We start from the raw sequence: 21016 nt of genomic DNA, 5'->3' as shown, positions 1-21016 counted from the left end.
TATGTACCACACCAGCTATGTTTTATTTCCTCTGTGTCCCAAAAACACAGTTTCGCATATATCCATTACGTCCCATACCATCCATGGCTGAAGGATTTGGTTGTTGCCGTTTCGTACCCACCCTTCGCACTTCTTCGCTACCCCCCTTCCCCCCTCACCCTCCCCCCCCCCCCCCCCCCCCGGCCCCCCACTCCCTGCCCCCCTTACACAGACAACTGTTCCTGGCAGTGTCGTGTTGGGGTTTCATACGGGTGTCCTTACAAAGCGGGCCGAGGGACGTAGCCCGCCATTGTGTTCTCTGTTCACTTAATGTTTGCAACACCAACAATGACCTAATGCCCTGAGCCCCTTTCACTCTTCACGTCTCTCATGCCTTTTATCTCCTGCTGTCCCTGGACCTCGGCATGCTCAGCACACAAGTACACAGCAGGCAGCCCACAAAGAGAGAGCAACCTTGTAATCCCCCATCTAAGTGTAACATTCAATGATCAACCAGTGTTACGATGGTACATCGGCAAAGGTAACACAGACAGCCAGAAATCCTTCGTTTTCAGCGCCTCGTTGGGAGGTCGCCTGGAAGGGGAAAACAGCAATCTGCAATGGAAACTGCCAAGGAACAATCGTGTTTAAGTAGAGGAGAGGGACATGGCAAGAATACCCTTCAGCCGGTACAGGTGTAATGCAGAGGGGCCTTCAGGTGTGTTCTCTGCATCGTAATGCGCAGCGCACTGGCCCTGTGTCAACACAGGTGAAGCCTGGCTATTTCTGGCTGTGTGGACGAGAGGCGAAGCACGCTTTGCTGGTGCAGGATCTACAATCAGGGTGTGGGTGGGCTGTTACTGTGATAAGTGAATTAGCAAGTATTTTGATTAATACGTTCAGTTTTGTGGGGGTTCTCAGATACAGATCTTTATCTTTTTGTTGCTAATAGCACAGCTAACCACACAGGGCCTTGTGAGGGCTGAAAACCTTTAAGTACCCATCCCGTGGAACATTAAAAAGTTGGAAAGCAAAAAAAACGCACTTCTTCTTCTCAATGGTTTATTGCATATGAACTATCAGGTGATTTAGACAAGTACGCATTCATCACACATACACACTTATACAATGGGTGTGAAAATGGACACGGCTTGAAGGTGGGGAACGGGAGGAGGGGGAAAAGTATTGGGGAAAAATATGTAAAAAGAGCTGACAGAAGAGCAGTGCGGTACTGGGTGGAAGGGTCATCAGTCATACAACCAGAAAAGGAAATTACAAGCTACCCACCACAGAGTGGCATATAATCTCAGCGACTTATGTTACAAATTGCTGGGATCTTGATTATCGCCGTAGTTTATGTTGTTCTAAAGTACACCCCCTGTAAATGCAAGAACAACTACAAGTAACAGCTTTCGAATATTTTGTATTCCAAGCGTTTAGTCGTAACTTATAGACAATAATTTCTACATTTTATAGACATGTACACTTACCTTCCCCAACACCTACTATACTCTTGACTCCCGTTACTTTCCCAAAGCCCTACTCTATCTCACAAAGTTCCACAGAACCCTCTTCCCTTCATGTAACGCCCAAAACAAGTGATTTGCCCTGAGCGCTTTGCAGTACAACGATTCCAACAACAATATCATCCATAAAAGCATGCAAGGCAGGTTGGTCCAACTATATCATAATTCTCTCTCTCTCTCTCTCTCTCTCTCTCTCTCTGTATATATATATATATATATATATATATATATATATATATATATTGTAAATTTGATCACGTCTCTCCTCTCCTTCATACTTTATACTGGCTCCCCGTACAAGAAAGAATTATTTACAAAGTCGTCTTTGTTTCAAGTCCACTGAGGCTTCTGGTCCACAGTATCTTTCTGATCTCATTCATACTTAATACCCTCACGCGAACTCCGCTCTTCTCCTGACACCCGTATGCTTTGGATCCGCCCTGCTCGAACCAAAACGTATGGCCAACGTAGTTTTTCATACCAAGACCCCTTTCTTTGGAATCAACTTCCTCAGCCTGTCCGTCACTAATCTTCTCTGCAATCTTTCAAATCCAGTCTGAAGACCCACCTTTTCCCCTCCTGATTAATTCTCAACAGCTCATCCGTTTCCAGTACGAACTAAAATGATTATTTGTGAGTGAGTGAGTTTTGACAGTTTCAGAATTTGTTGGTAGTATTTTTGATTCTGTACTATTTACGATTGTGTGCTATGACTTGGGTGTAGGGGTGGGTTGGGATGGGGTGGATGAATAGTTTTCAATGATGTTTGGTATCTTGTGTTCAATTTTTCCTTTTTAATATTTACATATATGTGTGTGTTCTATTTGTATTTCAAGATTAGGCGTAAATGCTCATTGTAATGATAATAATATAGGGTAAAGTGATCAAATTCCGACCGGTTCAGTCACATGCTTTGGTTCTCAACGCATTACTGTAGACTAACAGCATACCTATTTGATTCACACACTCAAACTTTTGTCAGACTGTCTGCGATCGAATACAACGCCTGTCGTGTTTCTATGTGCTATTTTTAGTTCTGCAGAAGCCGTCAAAAACGTTGGTGTGCTTGATCTAAATCCGACTGGGCGGATCTTAACCCGATCGATTTGGTCACTTACTTTGGTTCTCAAGGCATTACTGTCAACTGACAGCGTATCAGTTTGGTTCGCAGTCTGTCTGTGATTGTAGAATATCTGTCATGTTTCTGTGTCCTATTTTTAGTTCAAGATTAGGCGTAAATGCTCATAATAATAATAATAATAATAATAATAATATATATATATATGACCTGCAGTCATGGCCACTTCACAGACCATGTCGTTTCTCCTTGTGATGGAAGGCGCTGTCAGATCAACCAACACCTCTCCTGCACCACGCCAAATCTGGTCCATCTATTGACCTGCAGACTACACCCGGAGGCACAAGATGTGGGATGCTCCTACGATCTTAAGTGGAGATGGGCAAACCACAAAAGCGACTGCAAACTGAGGAAAGGCACCAAGTGTTCGGTCACTGCCCATGTTTCTTCCACCCCTCACCCTACTGACGACAGCCTCCGCTTTTTACAGGTGACAGCGTTGGATCAACAAAGTGGAGGAGCTGAAAAGAAGAGAACTGTTCTGGACGTGTAACCTTGGGACAGTTTTTGTTGGACTGAACACGAGAAGCGATATCCATGGGTTTTCGTTGTGAACACTGAATTCGTGGAGTAACTAATCCAGTTTGTCGTCGTGGTGGTTATACACGTTCACTGAGAGAGACAAAAGAATAGGAGAAAAACCCCGAAAACCTCAACCATCTATTCAACACAGCCATTTCACCCACTCTAGGAAGACATTGTCGGGAATGGCCAGAGGGCAAAACTGATGCGGAAGTGAAGCTACTCATAGAAGAAAACAGTAAAGAAGAGGACATCATCATATACACAGATGGCTCAGTCACCAAAGACCAATCCGGTTGGGGATTCACTGCGAAACAAAATGGAAAAACAGTTAGGGAAGAGAATGCTGCCTACAAAGGCACAACCTCCAGCCTAACGATGGAAGTTGAAGCTGTGACACATGCCCTCCAGTGGCTATCGTCCATCCATACGCCCGGAAACCAACATGCCATGATTCTAACCGACTCAATGAACCTCATACAGAAAATTGAAAACGGAATGGGAAGCCCAGAGTGGCATAAGGCAATGCGCAACTTTCAGATTAAAAAACTCACATGGTCATACTGCCCGGGACATGCAGGAGTTAAGGGAAATGAGCGAGCTGACAGACTTGCTGGTAACGCAACACCAACGAGCGGCCTACATCTAGGAAAATCGGAAATCCTCAGAAAAGTCAAAGAATATCAAAAAGAACAGGTACAAGGCCATCACACCATCGATCGCCTCAAAGAAATAAAAGCAGAGAGAGGGGACGGCCGTAAGTCTAACATGAAAGGTAGAGCACGATGCTTTGCAAATCAAACAAATATCGGCATCATTTCCAAACCAACATTGCGCAAATTTCTTCAAAACGGAACAGAGTCTCTGTGGGCTTTTCCAAATACAATAGACTGAGAAACACACTAGACGCCACGTTCTTGGCATTAGAGATCTTTTCCCATCCCTCTTGCGGCCAATCAGTGGCAGCCTCTGTGCGTGTGTGTATGTGTGTGTTTGTGTGTATGTGTGGGTCTGTGTTTTTGAGTGCGTTTGTGCATGCGTGAGAGTGTAAGTGTACACAAGTGTCAGGAGAGTTCTGTGCATGTGTGTGTGTGTGTGTGTGAGGGGGAGGTGGGGGTGCGGAGAGGAGGTGGGGTAGAGGATGAGGTATGTGAGTGTATGCATGCCTACACTGTGGGAGAAACAGGATATTGGAACGTATATATATATATATATATATCTTTGTATATATGTGCGGGGGGTTGGGGGTGGGAGATATGGGCGTGTGTGTGTGTGCTTGTTCAAGTAAGCGTTCATCTGTGTGTGTGTGTGTGTGTGGTGTGTGTGTGTGTGTGTGTGTGTGTGTGTGTGTGCGTGCGTGCGTGCGTGCGTGCGTGCGTGCGTGTGTGTGTTTGTGTGTGTGTGTGTGTGTGCCGTGGAAGCTGCGATACATAGACTAGAAATGAGTGTGTGGAGGAGGGGGGTAAAGGAGGTGCAGGGTAATGTGTGTGTGTGTGTGTGTGTGTGTGTGTGTGTCTGTGTGTTGGAGCTCATGTACGTTTATATGTATTTGACTGTGCTTTCGTATCTGTGAAACTGCATGTTTGGTGCATATCTGTTATGCATGTGTGGGTGTATGTGTGAATGTGTGTCTTCATGTTTTACATTTATCTGCTTATTTATCATCATTGTTGTCCTATTTTTCTTTTTTTTTCTTTTTTTATTATTATTATTATTACTACTACCCTTTATATATATATATATATATCATAATTATTATTTATTTATTTATTTATGTAAGCTTATCTATTATTTATTCACTTTTTTTTCTCAAGGCCTGACTAAGCGCGTTGGGTTACGCTGCTGGTCAGGCATCTGCTTGGCAGATGTGGTGTAGCGTATATGGATTTGTCCGAACGCAGTGACGCCTCCTTGAGCTACTGATACTGACTGAGAGAGAGAGAGAGAGAGAGATGTATATAGACAATTGAAGGAATATTTAGAACATAATATATTTACGTAGTAGAAGGGCCAAGATGATGACGTAAAAAAATAACAGTCCGTCACCTATTATGAGCGTAGTCTGTGACCAAGCTGCCTGGTAGCAGCGAAATTTCAGATTTATTTTTCATATTTTCATTGTTTAACAAAATAGATGTTGGTTTTCAAATTTGCTTTATCTATTCTGAATATAAATATATAAACACACACACACACACACACACACACACATACGACCAAGTGTGGCACGCTCGACTTTTATATAAACTGAAAAATATCGGTATCACAGGCAACATGTATGATTATATTAGAAGTTTTTTTTATCAGACAGATTTATACAAGTAAGAATAGGAAATACCTACTCAAACCCCAGACATTTACACATGGGGTTACCACAAGGATCAGTAATTTCGCCGATTTTATTCAATATATTATTAGCAGATCTACCTAACATGCTAGCTAAAGATAGAGTCTTGGTTCAATTTGCTGATGACATTTGTTTATGGATGAAGGTGACAATGAAAAATAAAACGCCTACTAGGACATTGAATTACACGAATAAAATATACCAGCGGGAACTTGATAAAATCAGCAACTTTATGACAGAAAATGGCTTACCATTGTCCTTAGAAAAAACAAATATGATGCTATTTAATACAGGATCAGACCCAGGAAAGCTCCCCGTGTTTACAATAAATGGTATCATCATCAGATATACACAATCTGTTAAATTTTGGGGAGTCTATCTTTCTTCAAAGCTTTCGTGGAATTATCATATTGACTATATACTAAACAAAGCAAGAAAAGGTCTAAATTTCCTTAAAATAATTTGTAAACAGCACTGGGGGCAAGATACCAAAGCGTTGATATCTCTCGCTACCTCCCTCGTACGTTCACGCTTGACATACGCTCAAGAGGTATTCTTCAGTGCTCCACTGCATTTGTTAAAGAAGCTGCAAAGCATTGATTGTAAGGCTTATAAACTCGCTCTAGGTGTGCCCATTCTTACATCAAATTTAGGGACTTACAGAGAAGCAGGTGTTTTATCTCTTGATGAACAAAGGAAAGCTTCAGCCGCGAAATTCGTTATCAAATCTTTCGCATATGAAACCTTTTCAAAAGAAGAAGCTAATTTGAGTTCACAAAAAGATTTTGCTAAAAGAGCTAAGACGATACAGTCTATGACATCCATTAATACATTTGCATCAGATATCATTAATGCTACGGAATCAAAAGACAAGCAAATTGCAAAAATACCTACTTTTTCACCAGTCCCTGAATGGGAGCAGTGTAAAGCTACCTTTGACATGGATTATACAGATTTATCCAAGAACCAGTCACCATTTTTGTTAAAACCTGAAGTGCTCTCCCATATAGAAAATCAATATTCAAATTATCTAAAAATATACACAGACGGATCCGTTCTAGAAGATGGTAATTCAGGAGCGGCTTTTGTAATTCCTTCATTTAGAATAGAAAAATTATACTATATTGGTAGACAATATTCCATTTTCACAGCTGAACTTATAGCCATACTTATGGCCTTAAATTATATTTCAGACATTCCGAAAACTGTAAGTGAATTTTTATTATGTGTAGACTCAAAGTCAGTAATACAAGCTATAGAATCTTCAAATTCAAAGAAGCGAACTGAGATGACAATGGAAATAAAACATATTATTCACCAACTGACAAAACTGGGCATTAAAATAACTTTCTGTTGGGTACCTTCGCACTGTGGAATATCTTCAAATGAGTGGGTAGACCAAGCAGCTAGAAGAGCAGCACGTAATTTCGAAGGCGCAGTACAACTTGACATCCAGTTAGATCTGCATGAATGCATTAGTTGTACAGAAAATGTATCTAGAAATCGATTTCAGAAATTACTTATAGATTCAAATAATCAATAGTATCACTGTTGTGTAAACATAAAGAATGCCGCTAATCCCAAACATTTTCTAAATTCGGCACCAGCAGCACATTCAAGACAAATTACAAGTCTAATGTACAGAATTCGTTTAAATGCCTTTCGTACAAAATTTTCTAAAAATATAAAATGTATATACGGTAAGCAAATAACTGTAAGCCATCTACTCGTTCATTGTCCGAGCATAAGACCGTTAATTCCAAAAGATGTAGTTGATGACTTTTCTTCCAATATTTCATTAGCCACTGAAAAGATTTTGAATGATTATTCATTGCTTAGAATGTTTTCAGAAATTTTAAACTCCAGTCCAGTTGGTATCCTCCTCTGATGTATTACAATTAATGTTGTTATTTATATTTACATTGTTGTAGGTTAATACTTGTTGATATGCATATACATATTCTCCCTCCCATGACATCTCATTCAATACACACCACAATCTCTTTAGACTTTTTGATATAATAATCTACCTTTCCTCTGATACATAACATGAACACTTTTTTACACTAATATTCACATGCACTCCCTTTCCTTTATCCACTACTTGACTCCTTTCCGTCTAAAAACACTTATAGTGAATAGACGTTAAACTGAAGATAACACACACACACACACACACATACATATATATATATATATATATATATATATATATGTGTGTGTGTGTGTGTGTAATACATACATACACGTAGGCCTCTAAACATATATATATATATATATATATATATAGTTCACACTCTCTTCGTGTCCTGGGCACCGCTCCTTGCAGAAATCACTGAGGTAAATACCAAGACCAGTAAAATATAAAAATATAAACAACAGTAGACTTTTCATGTCTTAAAACTTGTATTCTTAAAAGCAGCAAATTTTCGCTGTCAAAACAGCTTCTTCAGGCAAGGGTACAGAAGTGAAAGCTTTTCAGGCTGGTTAAATAGCAACCAGTGAGTAAAAAAAGTCTGGTAAAACTGGGCAGGTAAAAACATGCTGCATGCAAAACAATTATAGAATTCAACTCACACTCGACACACTGCCACCCCCTTCCAGTATACCATCATCGCTCCCATTACATTTAAGGGGCGTGGGGGGAGTTGGAGTGAAGGGGAAGTGGGGTGGCCGGTGGGGAAGTGGGCCAGACCTAGAACAAATCAGTCAAAGCGCCTCAGATATATATATATATATATATGCGTGTGTGTGTGTGTGTGTGTGTGTGTGTGTGTGTGTGTGTGTGTGTGTGTGTGTGTGTGTGTGTGTGTGTGTGTGTGATACTAACAATGACGGCAGCAACAACAACAACAATAACTGGGTCCATACGTTGCCCCTCCAACTGCGCCGCACAACGTAAAATTCAACGTGCAAAATATACATTCAATCACCAAAACGACAACCTCCACATGTATAACCCCACATAGACATCAAACCAAACACCAACACCAGTGTAATGACACATACTTTCTGTGCAAAATCATATGTGGAAGAGCAACAGATTGCATGATATAGACAAACTGACTCACATTCTGCAAGATCATATCTGGAAGACCAATACATTGTATGATACTGGCTTACTACTACAATTTTGCTCTTGATATTGAGGTCTTTTTTCCAGTGTGTTAAAGCATTGTTCGAAGTATCGATTCTGACCTTTAATGTTATTGACCATCTTACTTGATTCAAAGTTCATGCCAGGAATTCTAAATTTGTTTACTATGGTAAATGGAAGATGCTGCTCCGTTTTTGTCTTCCAATCTGGGAAGGACAAGATTAACCATGCAAGGTCGGTAGAGTGAAGTTTAACGACCTATCGGTAACCATGCAAGGATGTCAGCAACGCTATTGTACCAGGATTCCGACTGTGGGGCGAAAGTCAATTACAAACAAGACGTTCCCTTACAGAAAAGAGAAAAACGAATACAACCCCATTATAACCAGCCTTCTTCCTCCCATTCTGCCCCCCCTCCCGCTCCGCCACCCCACCACACCCCCCAACCTCCCGTCTTTTTACTTTTTTTCTGTGAAAGGATGTACGCTGTACTAGAGCTGTCCTCAAGTCAACCCAGATTTAATACGACAAAAAAAAGGAAGAAAAGCACTCCTGGTCTTTAAAGAAGACCAAAGGTAACGACTACGACGGTGATTAAAGAACTGACAAACAGAAAGGGACAGGCGACAACAAGGATAAAAATCTGCAGTTTGACCTTATCACACACGCGCACCACGCACACACGCACGCGGCATTCAACAGTCATCAGTTGTTTTTCACTTTGAAATATTACATTAAATTTGAACTTTTATATATTTTCTGTATCTATTTTATCGCGTGCGCGAGCGCACACACACACACACACACACACACAGATACGTAGAGAGAGAGAGATGTATGTATGTATGTATGTATGTATCTATGTATACACACATATACACAGATACACATCGCATATTGTGCTATCAACTCCTCCGTCCCAGCCCTCACATCCTCTCGTCTCTCCTTACCGCACCCCCTCCACTTACTCCCTTCCCATTATCTCAGCAATTCAAAGAAGCTCACCACCTATGCGCACTCTTGCTCGCTCAACGAAGGAAGGAATATATACGCTACTCTACACACGGTAAATAAAAAAGATAGCCCACTTACCAAAAGGGTGGTGACTGTGGCGAAAGATATCATCTTTTTTCTTTCACTGTAAACTCTCTCTCTGTCTCTCTAATAACTTTTCTCCAGAAATCTGGACACGCCACACAACAGTCAGTTAAGGTATTTCTGTTCTGTGTCCTTCCTATCAGTTGATAAATAGTCCACCCTTTCTTCTGTCTGAAGAAGCACAACTTTTCATGGAAAATAAATGGACGTATCAGTAACTTTTATCCTCGCTGTAGAAATGTTCTTCGAATGAATGGTAATTTTCGAATGAAGCGAACTGCAGCAGACAACCTTTTCCATGATCACCTTCCGTCTGCGGCTGTTGCCTCATCTTTCTTTCTATTGGCTGAACATTGTTGAGGAATGTGGCGAGTTTTCTCATTGGTTCAAAGCAGTGCGCAAACATTGGATTGTCAAAGGAAAAATACGTGACATGAACGCAATTCTTGTGCACGGACTTTGGGGGGAGTCTTTAAAATAAACACTGCACTGTATCGCGTGCTGCAACGGATATATATATATATATATATTAAATCGGGTCAAGAGGCCCCCCTTAAGCGAGAAGTTTTATGTTCTCGTTGAAGCCACAAGCAACTGAGTGTAAACGATAGAGGCCCAACCACGCTATAACATATCCCAAACAATCGAAAATTGAAACTAGCAATTATGCATGAGAGGTGATCAAATAAAACTTCTTTTTTTTCCCCTTCTTGCCGCATACGTAGGGCAAAACGCCCTCTCGTGAGGGGCAAAGCGCCTCGTGTGGGTGTTTTGCCCCTCGATCTAATTAAAAACTTAATATTCAAAAAGGTATAAATCGCATTGCATATAGATTGTAACTGGTATTCTTCAGTAATCTGGCAATGCTTATAGCTTTATTCATCTCTCTCTCTCTCTCTCTCTCTCTCTCTCTCTCTCTCTCTCTCTCTCTCTCTCTCTCTCTCTCTCTCTCTCTCTCTCCCATTTACTGTCGTATAGCCTTCGTTCTTTCAGCTTAATACTCCACCTCCAGTAACCACATAAGGATAAGCACGCTCTCTCTTGGAGTCTAGATAATTCTATCATTATCACGTCCAAAGCATCTTCTCCAATGAAAATGATTAGAAAACTGGTTGTGAACCTTCCCTTCCCTCAGTGTCTATACATCTCTCTCTCTGTAAGTTTGAGAATCCAGGTTTGCTATCAATCAGTGTTACTAGAATCGCAGTTTGGGCAGACAAACTGGACAAATCTAGGGGTGCGTTCTTCATGCGCCCATTAGAGACACATAAGTTGTTATACCCACACCTCACGAGGACTGGTGCGACTGTACAGCTGACATGTTAAACAGGGCCAGTCCCCTTTTTCCTCGTTCACCTCTTCCACTTTTCTTTTGGCGGTTCTTCGAGATTTCTTCCTAGCCTCAGCTGTGCTGCTCTGCTGCTGAAGTTACATGTTTTCCCTGAAGAAGTCTTCTGTGCCGAATGAGTCATCCACAGTCATTCACCTGACAGTTTCATGTCAAGACCGGTGTCAGGCAAAACTGCCGGTTTATGTTTTTCTTCCTACTTGTCATTGATTGTATTCTGACAACATTAACAGAAGCAGAGAAGAAACAATCTGAGTCCAGTGGACACTATGGAAGCAGATGGATGACCTGGACTTTGCGGAAGATCTTTCCCTGCTGTCCCACAACCAGCAGGAGATGTAGAATAAGATCACGGCATAAGCGGATACTTCATCACCTCAAGTAGGCCTCAACATCCACAGGGACAAGACGAAGATCATGAGAACAGTTGCATCAGTGCTGAGCCAGTCACACTCGAAGTTAATGTACCAGATGATGCGGAATCGTTCACTTATCTTGGAAGCAAAGTCGACAAGCAGGACGGCGCAGATGCAAATGTCAAAGCAAGGATTGTCTAGGCCAGAACAGCCTTGATACAGCTCGTGAACATCTGGAGCTCCAGAGTGCTGTAAAAATAAACTAAAAATTCGGTTCTTCAATTCCATCATGAAGAATGTGCTGCTGTGTGGTACTGGATGATGGAGGATGAAAAAGACTACATTTAACAAAAGAAACTATGAGTGGTGTGTTTGTGTTAAAAATGATCTGTTTGTGTTAATTTATTGGCGTTGAGCCAATGACGGTACGCATGGAGGCACAACAAAGTGCTAAAAGAAATCGCACACGTGGTGAACACTGTCCAAGGAGCACCAACACCACCAGAAGTTCCAGTAGTTCCGCTCTGCAGAAGGCATAAAGTCTGGCCAGGAACAGCATCCAAAGTTTCCAAAGCATGGAAACGTGGGCTGCTTGATGGTGCCGAAGATTGGGAATGCACATTTGACCTACCAGAGGGGAAGAAACACCCGGAAATCATCAGCAAGAGCGGCATGAGACCTGACATAATACTCCACTCCAAGGCAACGAAACAAGCCATTCTGATTGAGCTCACACGAAAGCAGAATGGAGGAAGCCCATATCTACAAGACCGAGAAATATGCTAGTCTAGCCAGAAGCCTGAGAGAATCTGGCTTCCAAGCCAAAGTCCTCGCCATAGAGATTGGTGCAAGGGGATTTGTGGGCGCACATCCCTACAGCCTCATGAAACAGCTGTCGATTTCTGGCAGAGAGAGGACATGGTGCTCTCAAGCCAATGGCAGAAGCAGCAGAAAAGAGTTCCAGCTGGATCTGGTCGAGGAGGAATGAAAGTAAACTTCATAAGGATTATATTTCCCTACTCAAACAAGGCGTACGATGGCTCAGTGGTTAAAACGTCTGCCAGAAAAGGTGACTCAGTCCTGAAGTGGCGACCACCCTGGAGGCGCGGTTCGAATCTGCTGAGGACCAGGGAAAAAAGGCGGCCCGGCCCCCTTAGAGTGTAAGGAATTAAGGGCCGAAACACTTGACATCGCGTGGGGTTTATACATGGGTCAGGCATTTGCTCTTTCTATGCAGATGTGGTGTAGAGTGTATGGATCAGTCCGCAAGTTTTGACACTTCCTTGAAACTGTAACTCTGACTCTTGTATGAATTTGTTCTGGTAAAACAGTGATGACAGCTCTGTACAGTCTGTCACACTCTTCACTAAGTGCCCAAATGTGGGTCTTCGCTGTTTCGCGCTGTGAAGGAGTCGTCAGCTAGGATTCCTGATGCAGCTGTTACATTGTTTCTGGCGTGCAGGTGAACGATCTGTTGGCAGATGTGTTCAAGTGCTGCATCTAGAGAACGTAATGGTGTCACAACCCAGGAGAGATTTTTTGGCAAACCGATGTGACCAAAATAGGCATAATGGGCCTGTGTGTTTCTATGATTCTGAGGACGATCAGACCAGCCATCGCGTATGTGAATGTAGCTTTTAAAAAATCATTATTTTTCATTCTTGAAGGTATTCTAGATAACGATGTGATTTTGATTTTTTTTTTTTTTTTTTTAACGTGAATGCGCTGTACAGGGCGCTTGCTCAATTTTCGTGTCAACTTCAAACAGAATGGAGGCTGATTTGAAAGGGTGATACCATGCATCTATCATATTAATTGCTGTCCCATCTCTGCATCATCAAAGTTGATCTTTGTGTGCGTGTGAGTGTGTCTTTGTCTCTTTCTCTGTCTGTCTGTCTGTCTGTCTGTCTGTCTCTCTCTCTCTGCGTCACGTGAATGAATGAGAGAGGCTGTGTATGAATGTGTCGGACACACAGAGAGACAGTGTGAGAAAGATGAAATTGAGAGACAGACAGACAGACAGACAGAGACAGAGAGACCGAGAAGAGGCAAGGGCTAGAGACATAGAGAACCCAGTACTTAAAACTTTAAAGAATGTATTGTTCAAGGATTGATACTGTGGACAATGCCTGTTCTTCCAAACTATCTTTGCTAATCTGCATCTACAACTGAGAGAGTGAGGGAGAGGAGCGATCAGACAGAAAGACCACAGAGAGAGAGGGAGAGAGACAGAGAGAGGGTGTCAACCAGTTCTCATATCTCCCTGGGGCGCATTACCCGCTAAACTGTCGCCTCCGCTGAATTGTTGCCGGCGATATGGCGGAGTTCAGTTAACGACAAACTGTCTCCGGTCGACTTCATATCAGCGGACTGGCGACATTTGGCGGACTGGCGACATTTCAGAGGTTATTGTCGTCGTTATTTCCTTCACTGGCAATTCATGACATTAACGGTTTTAAAGGCTTGTAAATAAAATTTCATGTAAAAGACTTTAAAAAAAAACAAACCCGTTGCTTATTACATCTATCTGATTCCATGACTGATAGGATTTTGTCCTTCTTTCATTATCTTTAATGTTTCTTTTAGATTTTTGTTGAGAAAATGTGTTAGATAAAAAATGGGGGACGTCCCACGTTTTCTCACACATTGCGAATGAACGTGAGGAGGATAGGGGTCGGGTCGTCACGAGAAAGCATAGCAGGGGAACGGCAATACTGTTTCGCAAACTCACGGTTTCTCGCAACGTGCGAAGTGTTAGAGCTCACCCCAGCCCACCCCAGCCCCTCCACCAAAGCCTGTCTAAAATATCCAAGGAGCAAATGCACGTGAACGTAGTGCAAACTGACAAAACACTCATATCCTCGCGCGCACGCGTGTGTGTGTGTGTGTGTGTGTGCACGCGCGCGCGCGTGTGAGAGAGAGACACACTTTGACACTTTATTGTCATTACCTGCAAGGGTCTATTGACAAGGGGGGGACGGGTTATTTTTGTTTAACACAAGAATAGAAGAACACATTCTGCTCTATCCAGTAGTACCTCTCACATACCCTCTCACATTCTTTTTCCAAGTTCCTCAAATTTAAACAAATGAAATAAACACTTAGAAAATTTAAAAAGAAAACAGGAATAATATAACCAAACTCAGCCACCCATTCTGTTGTGTTGTTATGTAATTTATCGATATTTGCTTATCATCCGAACACACACAAGACTAGATACTACACATGATTATTTTCCTCGTTATTACCGTTATTGTTAAAGTTAATAAGGTTATGTCTTAATGTGTATGCTTCTGCAATAAATTTCGCTATCGACTGTAATATAACTTCATCATCAGACGATAAAGCAGCAACGAGATCATGTCTTTTAGCAATGTCTAACTCAAAGAATGCACATTTTTTTCTCAGTTCATCATATGACTTACACTGAAACAGGAAATGTATTTCATCATCAACTCTGAATGCACACAAAGGGCATGGCGATTCTGTGGATGTGTCTGCTTGAAACCATCTTTTGTTTGCTTTGAAACCACACGTTCTCAGGCGAAATTTTGCCAAATTTAGTCTGTGCCATTTATTTGTTATAACTGTGAGATATATTTCCATCTGAAATATGCTTTTAAATGTGAAAAACCAACTATATTTGTCATTACTTTCCATATCTGAGTGGCAGTTCTGTTTAAAAGAACAAATTAGCCTGTCTTTAAATTCTGCTATAAATTGCTGTTCATTTCCTACATCCTGACACATCCACACAATTCCAAAACCATGTTCACATAAAACCTTTTTAACTTTAAAAGCCCAGTTTTCTTTATCTAATTCCAATTGTAATAGCATCATATCGTAAGCCTGTCTACATAAACGTGATTGTGGAAGCTTCAGTAATTTAAGCCAATATTTAATGCATTTCACAAATGTTTTTATGTACAAAGGGTATCTGCCTGTTTCACCATATCACATTGTGTTGGATGAATGAATAGGTACATTAAGGAAACGTTTTATTGCATATGTATGCACTTTCTCCATTTGTGAATTTACTTTTAGTCCCCAAACTTCAGCTGCATATGTAAGTATAGGTTCTATCTGTGTGTCAAACATTTTCCAAAAAATACAACAGCGTGAGAGAGAGAGAGAGAAAGAGAGAGAATTAAACACTTTGGACTTGAACTCATTTCATAAGATCTGATGACTGCAGTGAGTTTTGCTAAGTTGACAAGCTACCATGCAATATTCGTGATTTATTCATTTTACGACCTCAACACATTGACAGCAAAAACATTAATAGAACTCTCTCTGAGACTCTACCACCCTCCAGACTTTCTTCTATTCCAACCCACGACCACCCCATCCCCCTTCCCTCTCTCTCTCTCTCTTAAACACACACACACACACACACACTCGCTCTCTCTCATTCAATACCATACAAGTGAGTACTTTTCGTTAAAAATCACTATCGGTGTAATTTATTTCAGGACCATTGTGCGTGCAGAAGGGAAGGCAAAGGGCAGACAAACCATTCCACCGCCTACCTCTCCAGTCCTTTCGTCAGGAAGGTTGCTGTTCTCACATCGTCGATCTTAACACCGAGATGCCATTTTGCCCATGTCAGTACTGAAAACATAAAACAGTGGAATGCATGCCGGTTGGGGTGTGTGTATCAATGGGACGCCTGACTGTTCTTTCACACACACACACACACACACACGCACACACACACTCGCCAACTATGTATTTCATTGCATGCGTGTTAGATGACCGTTTCATTCTTTGTTCATTATGTTCTTTTGTTGTGTCTATTAATCCTTATGGATTTCATGACAATAAATGAAGTCGAGTCGAGTCACACACACACACACACACACACACACACACACACACACACACACACACACACACACACACACACAGAGACTATTACTAACACTAACACACACACACTAACACACATATGTATGCACACTAACACACATACGCACGCTCATGCCCATATGCACAGACATACACCCACGTACGCATGCAATCACACACACACGTACGCATGCAGTCACACACACACACACACACACACACACACACACACACACACACACACACACACATGAAACGTACGTGACAAGTGACTGAGCGCTAGGACCGCTATGTTTAAACATACTCTGTATCTGATAATGCTTCTTTTCTGCATGTTTCCTTTTCTAATTTGCGTCTCTCATTATATATCGACCATCTGGGCAGCGAACTCACATTCACTGTGTCCAAGGTTCTCTATGAGGATGTGCTGGGCCCAGTACTCTCTTTCCGCCGCTTTAATTCTCCCCAGCCGAAGTCAGGTACATCCACACCTGAGTGGTGTGAGGAAAACCGAACTGGGACATACCATGCTGAAACGGGGCATCGAACTCTGATCATTTGTGAACACTGGATCAAACTCCAACACCTAACCGCTTCTGTCATGGTGCCGCCCCACGTGCCACAAAAGCAAAGCTTGCACTCCAGAAAACACATGTGTGGACAAAACCCGTACAAGTTAGGAACTGGGACCACCACTACTGCAGCCCCCCTCCTCGCTAATTCAAATAGCCGGGGCAAAACTATATTATACAGAAATGTATCACCGTAAAAAAGAATACATTCATACTTATCGGTCAGAAATATATCGTTAAACATTTCGTAAGAGTATACACAAATGCTGGTTTTTCCCCTACTATAAGGTTGTTTATTTTTTCTTCTTGTTTTGTTTTCGTTTTAAGAGGAGAAGAAGTTTTGGGTTTTTTTGTTTTTTGTTTGCAAGCGTTTCTGATGTCCAGAGTGCTTGTCACCAAGCTTGGCTGTGAATTTAATCGTAATAAATAAAATCAATAGATTGGTTTGAACTGTACATTGTTAAACTACCCTGTCTTCTATGTGTACGTTTAATTCTGGAGATGTGCCTGTATCAACTAGGCTTGGGACTGTGTGAATCAAAATCAGATTTCATTTGTTCTCAGATCCCAGCAGGTTTACAAGACAAAGTCACCAAGAAAGAATTCAATGTCTCTCTTCTTACAACAGTTGTGAAAGTGGTGATTTTAAAAACTAAATCGAGATTTCCTCAAGTTTCATACATTCTGACAGGAAAGTAACATTTGAGCACGGAGACGGAGTTAGAATGAATGAAACTTGAGGACAAAAAAAAATCTGAAATCTGATTATGAATCCAACACACACAGCCAAAAGCATTGTGAACGTAGGCACATCTCGTAAAATGAATGGACAATTATGGCCTGTAGGTAGGGTTTTATAATTATATAACTGCGCAGAGTTCAAACAATTCAACTGATTTTACTTATTACGATTAAATCCACAGCCAGACTTGGTAACTCTCTAGATATCAAAGGCCGTTGCAAACAAACACTCACCCCCACACTCCCCATTAACTCAACAAGAAAGGTGCAGTGGTGGCGACACACGGGGCGTGTGCAGTGCACCACGTGGTGTGAAGGACAGGCCGGGAGGGAAGGGGTGGGGGTGGGGTCGAGGGTCAGGGCGTTGTGTTGACTCTGGACAAGCACACGGTTTGTGCAAGGCGTTGGTGGAGAACAAGATGCAGAGCAATTTAGCCAAGAGACGGAAAGAAATAAAAAGATGCCTGAGACCCTATCTTGATTTACTGTATGTGTGTAGCGAGAAAGTACGATGAAATAAAACAATGATCATAACAATGTAATGGAAACACTTCCTGATGATATTTATCCTATGTTCAGTGTGTCCTTCTGTTAACAAGGCTATCTAAAATTAATTTCCATGAGTGTGTGTGTGTGTGTGTGTGTGTGTGTGTGTTTGTTTGTTTTGCTTCCCTTCTTTTTTTCTAATAATATTGTGTATGCTTCTCATGTGAACTAATGTGTACTGAAATCAAACAATCCTAGTGGGCATCGCTTTTTTTTTTGTTTTCTGTTGCTTTCCTAATTTATTGCTAGGTATGTCATCTATTCAATTCAAATCAAACTGTTTTTTTAAAATCCAGGAACCCTCAAATGACATTTGACAATAGTTCAGAATCAATTCCTGCTTTAAATCACACGTTGCCAAGACAAATAGCATACAGACTTCCTGAGCAACACACACCAGTTAGAGGCACTGTGGCAGAATCTGACGTTGACCCAGTGCTTACCAGTGACCTGGGTTCAAAGTCCTGTTTTGGCATGATGTCGTGTCCATGGGAAAGGCACTTCACTCCAATTTATCTCACTCCACCCAGGTCTGAAGGGGTACATGACCGGCTGAGGAAGGCTAAAATGCAGAAGTTGAGGATTGGGCCCTACCTTCTGATGCCGAGCCCTTGACAAAGTGGATGTGAATTCACCGCCCCGATGGCCATGGAATCTTTTATCTTTCCAACCTTTCACTTTATCAACGGTTTTACTTTGATCTGTTCAATGCATGGATGCAGTCAAGAAAGTGAACATGCAAGACATTAACTAAAGCAGCTGGGCAATTGGTGTTTGAGGTTAAAGTGGATACCTCATGGGCAAGGTTTATTTCCTTTTTGTCTCATTCCCCACTTTAAACCATCCTTGCATTGTTCATGAGCATGTATACGAATGGTTAGAATGTAAAGTACTTTGTTCTGTGTTGGTTTTTTTTTTTTACTTTAATTCATCATTCTCAGGTTTTCACATGCATGTCAGTGAATGATCAGCATGCATAGCACTTTGATTTAGGTAGTTTTTTTGTTTTGTTTTTTTTATATACAAAATCAGATTTAATTAAGTACCGTTTATCATCTATTACTTTTCTCTTATCTATCAAAGTAATGTAGGATGGCCATGAAGCACAGTGACTGATAGTGATGGCAGTTAAGGTATGGAGTTCATGAACTATGGGAAAGGGGGCATCTTTCTGATGGAAAGGGGGCATCTTTCTGATGGAACAGTAAACTGAGGTCCTGTTTGCAGCATGCACTCCACACACATAAAAAAAGTAATAAAAATGGAAAAATCCACTTAGAAAAACAAATAATGGGTGGTGCTGCTAATTTCACACAGAGATATCTGTTGTGACAAAAAAGTAGTACAAATACAATACAAAATCTAGAGGTGCTTATCTTACAGAGAGCAGGTAAACTTCCAAAATTATCCACGAAATATCTGGTATCAAATTGTGGTGGCTGGAATGTCCTTCAATGTTCCGTCTCAAAGGGTGTCATGGAAGCAGTCTCTTCCTATAGCACCTTTTGGGCATATTCTAAAAAAAAAAATGAAAAGAGAAGTGTGAAGTGTGGAGGCTTTTTTGTTTTGTTTTTCTAATGGGTATGCACAATCTTTTAAATAAAAAGGCATGTGCCACTATTTCAAATTATCACAATCTTTGACAGACGAACATACAGAAGTCAACACAGCTTTCCTTTGGTATCCATATAGTCTTATACACACACACACACATACAAACACACAAAGAGTTTGACTGATATAACCTGTATTTATCAATATTATTCTCAAATTCTGCTAGCTAATGATCAATAGACTACACGTCTTGCACAATATTACAAGCAGTTTTCACACACACAAGCACACACACACACACGCACACAAACCATCAAAAACACATAAATAAAAAAACAAAAAACAAATGCATTCCTCAACAGTTCAATGGTGATAAAAAAAATTTGTGTTACTTTGATTTGTATTTTGAACAAGACACGGAATCACATTTCATTAAATACTTTTATGATAGTTAATACTTATTCATTACAATATGTACAACCAGCTTATTTTCATCAAGCATTGTTTTCATATTCAAGTAAATATGGTTGTGCTATTATGCATGAAATTGTTGTGTACGTAATAATTTTTGCTATGATATCAATCATAATTATGGTATGTATATATATATATATATCACAAACACACCCTAACAATAATATTAGTTTTGATAGGTGAATATCATGGATTGTAGTGCTTGAAGAATGAACACTAAATGTTTAATTAAATGACCGGCCCAGCACATCAGAAGACACTGTGATTTTAAATAAAGTTTACAGGAATGTTTCACAAGCTGATCCAGAATAAATCATCTTTTTTTTTTTTTTTTTTACTTTTCTGTTCAAAACATGATCATTTATTTCAATTTATTATTTGCTGTTTTGGGGGGACAGCTTGCCTGTCACATGATTATTAATAATGATGATCTATTAAATCAGGCAATGTATATAATAAAAATCATGAAGTTTTGTTGTGAACAATAAAAATACAATAGGAATATATCCCATGTACATGTGCTGGGAGTGGGTGAGGGGGGATTTCTGGTGTAATGTGCCAAAATTACTCTCAGAATAAGAACTTTAATGGTGGCTGGATGACTAGCAGTAAGTTGGCAATGCCTGCCTGCTTGTTCACATCCTTGTACCTTTGGATTCATACAAGACATATCACTTCTTTTTTTTTATTACTATGCAGTATGTACAGAATAATTTGGTGACATTGTACAGAGTCTAAGCATCTTCAGACTGACCACAAATATCAATGAAAAAGGGAGAAACACAGGTGACGATGAACACAATGACAATATCAAGCCTGTGAAATGGTGACCTGAAACCACACAGTGCTCAAAACATGCATGTGATTACA

The 21016-nt window shown here is 40.8% G+C and overlaps 1 protein-coding gene across 1 annotated transcript in view; it reads right to left on the bottom strand.

The window, feature by feature from the left end:
- The window catches only part of LOC143298257 (kielin/chordin-like protein), a 48224-nt gene extending 38218 nt beyond the window's left edge, over positions 1–10006 (bottom strand). Inside the window, exon 1 of the mRNA XM_076611071.1 lies at positions 9702–10006. Coding sequence (XP_076467186.1) covers positions 9702–9734 — 33 coding nt within the window. The 5' untranslated portion in view covers positions 9735–10006. The remainder of the gene's footprint in view (positions 1–9701) is intronic.
- Positions 10007–21016: the final 11010 nt, after the last annotated feature.

This window comes from Babylonia areolata, chromosome 23, assembly GCF_041734735.1.
Source record: "Babylonia areolata isolate BAREFJ2019XMU chromosome 23, ASM4173473v1, whole genome shotgun sequence".
In the NCBI taxonomy this organism is placed as follows: domain Eukaryota; kingdom Metazoa; phylum Mollusca; class Gastropoda; order Neogastropoda; family Buccinidae; genus Babylonia; species Babylonia areolata.
The sequence above is the reverse complement of the archived record's forward strand: the minus strand, read 5'-3'. Positions and strand labels throughout refer to the sequence as shown.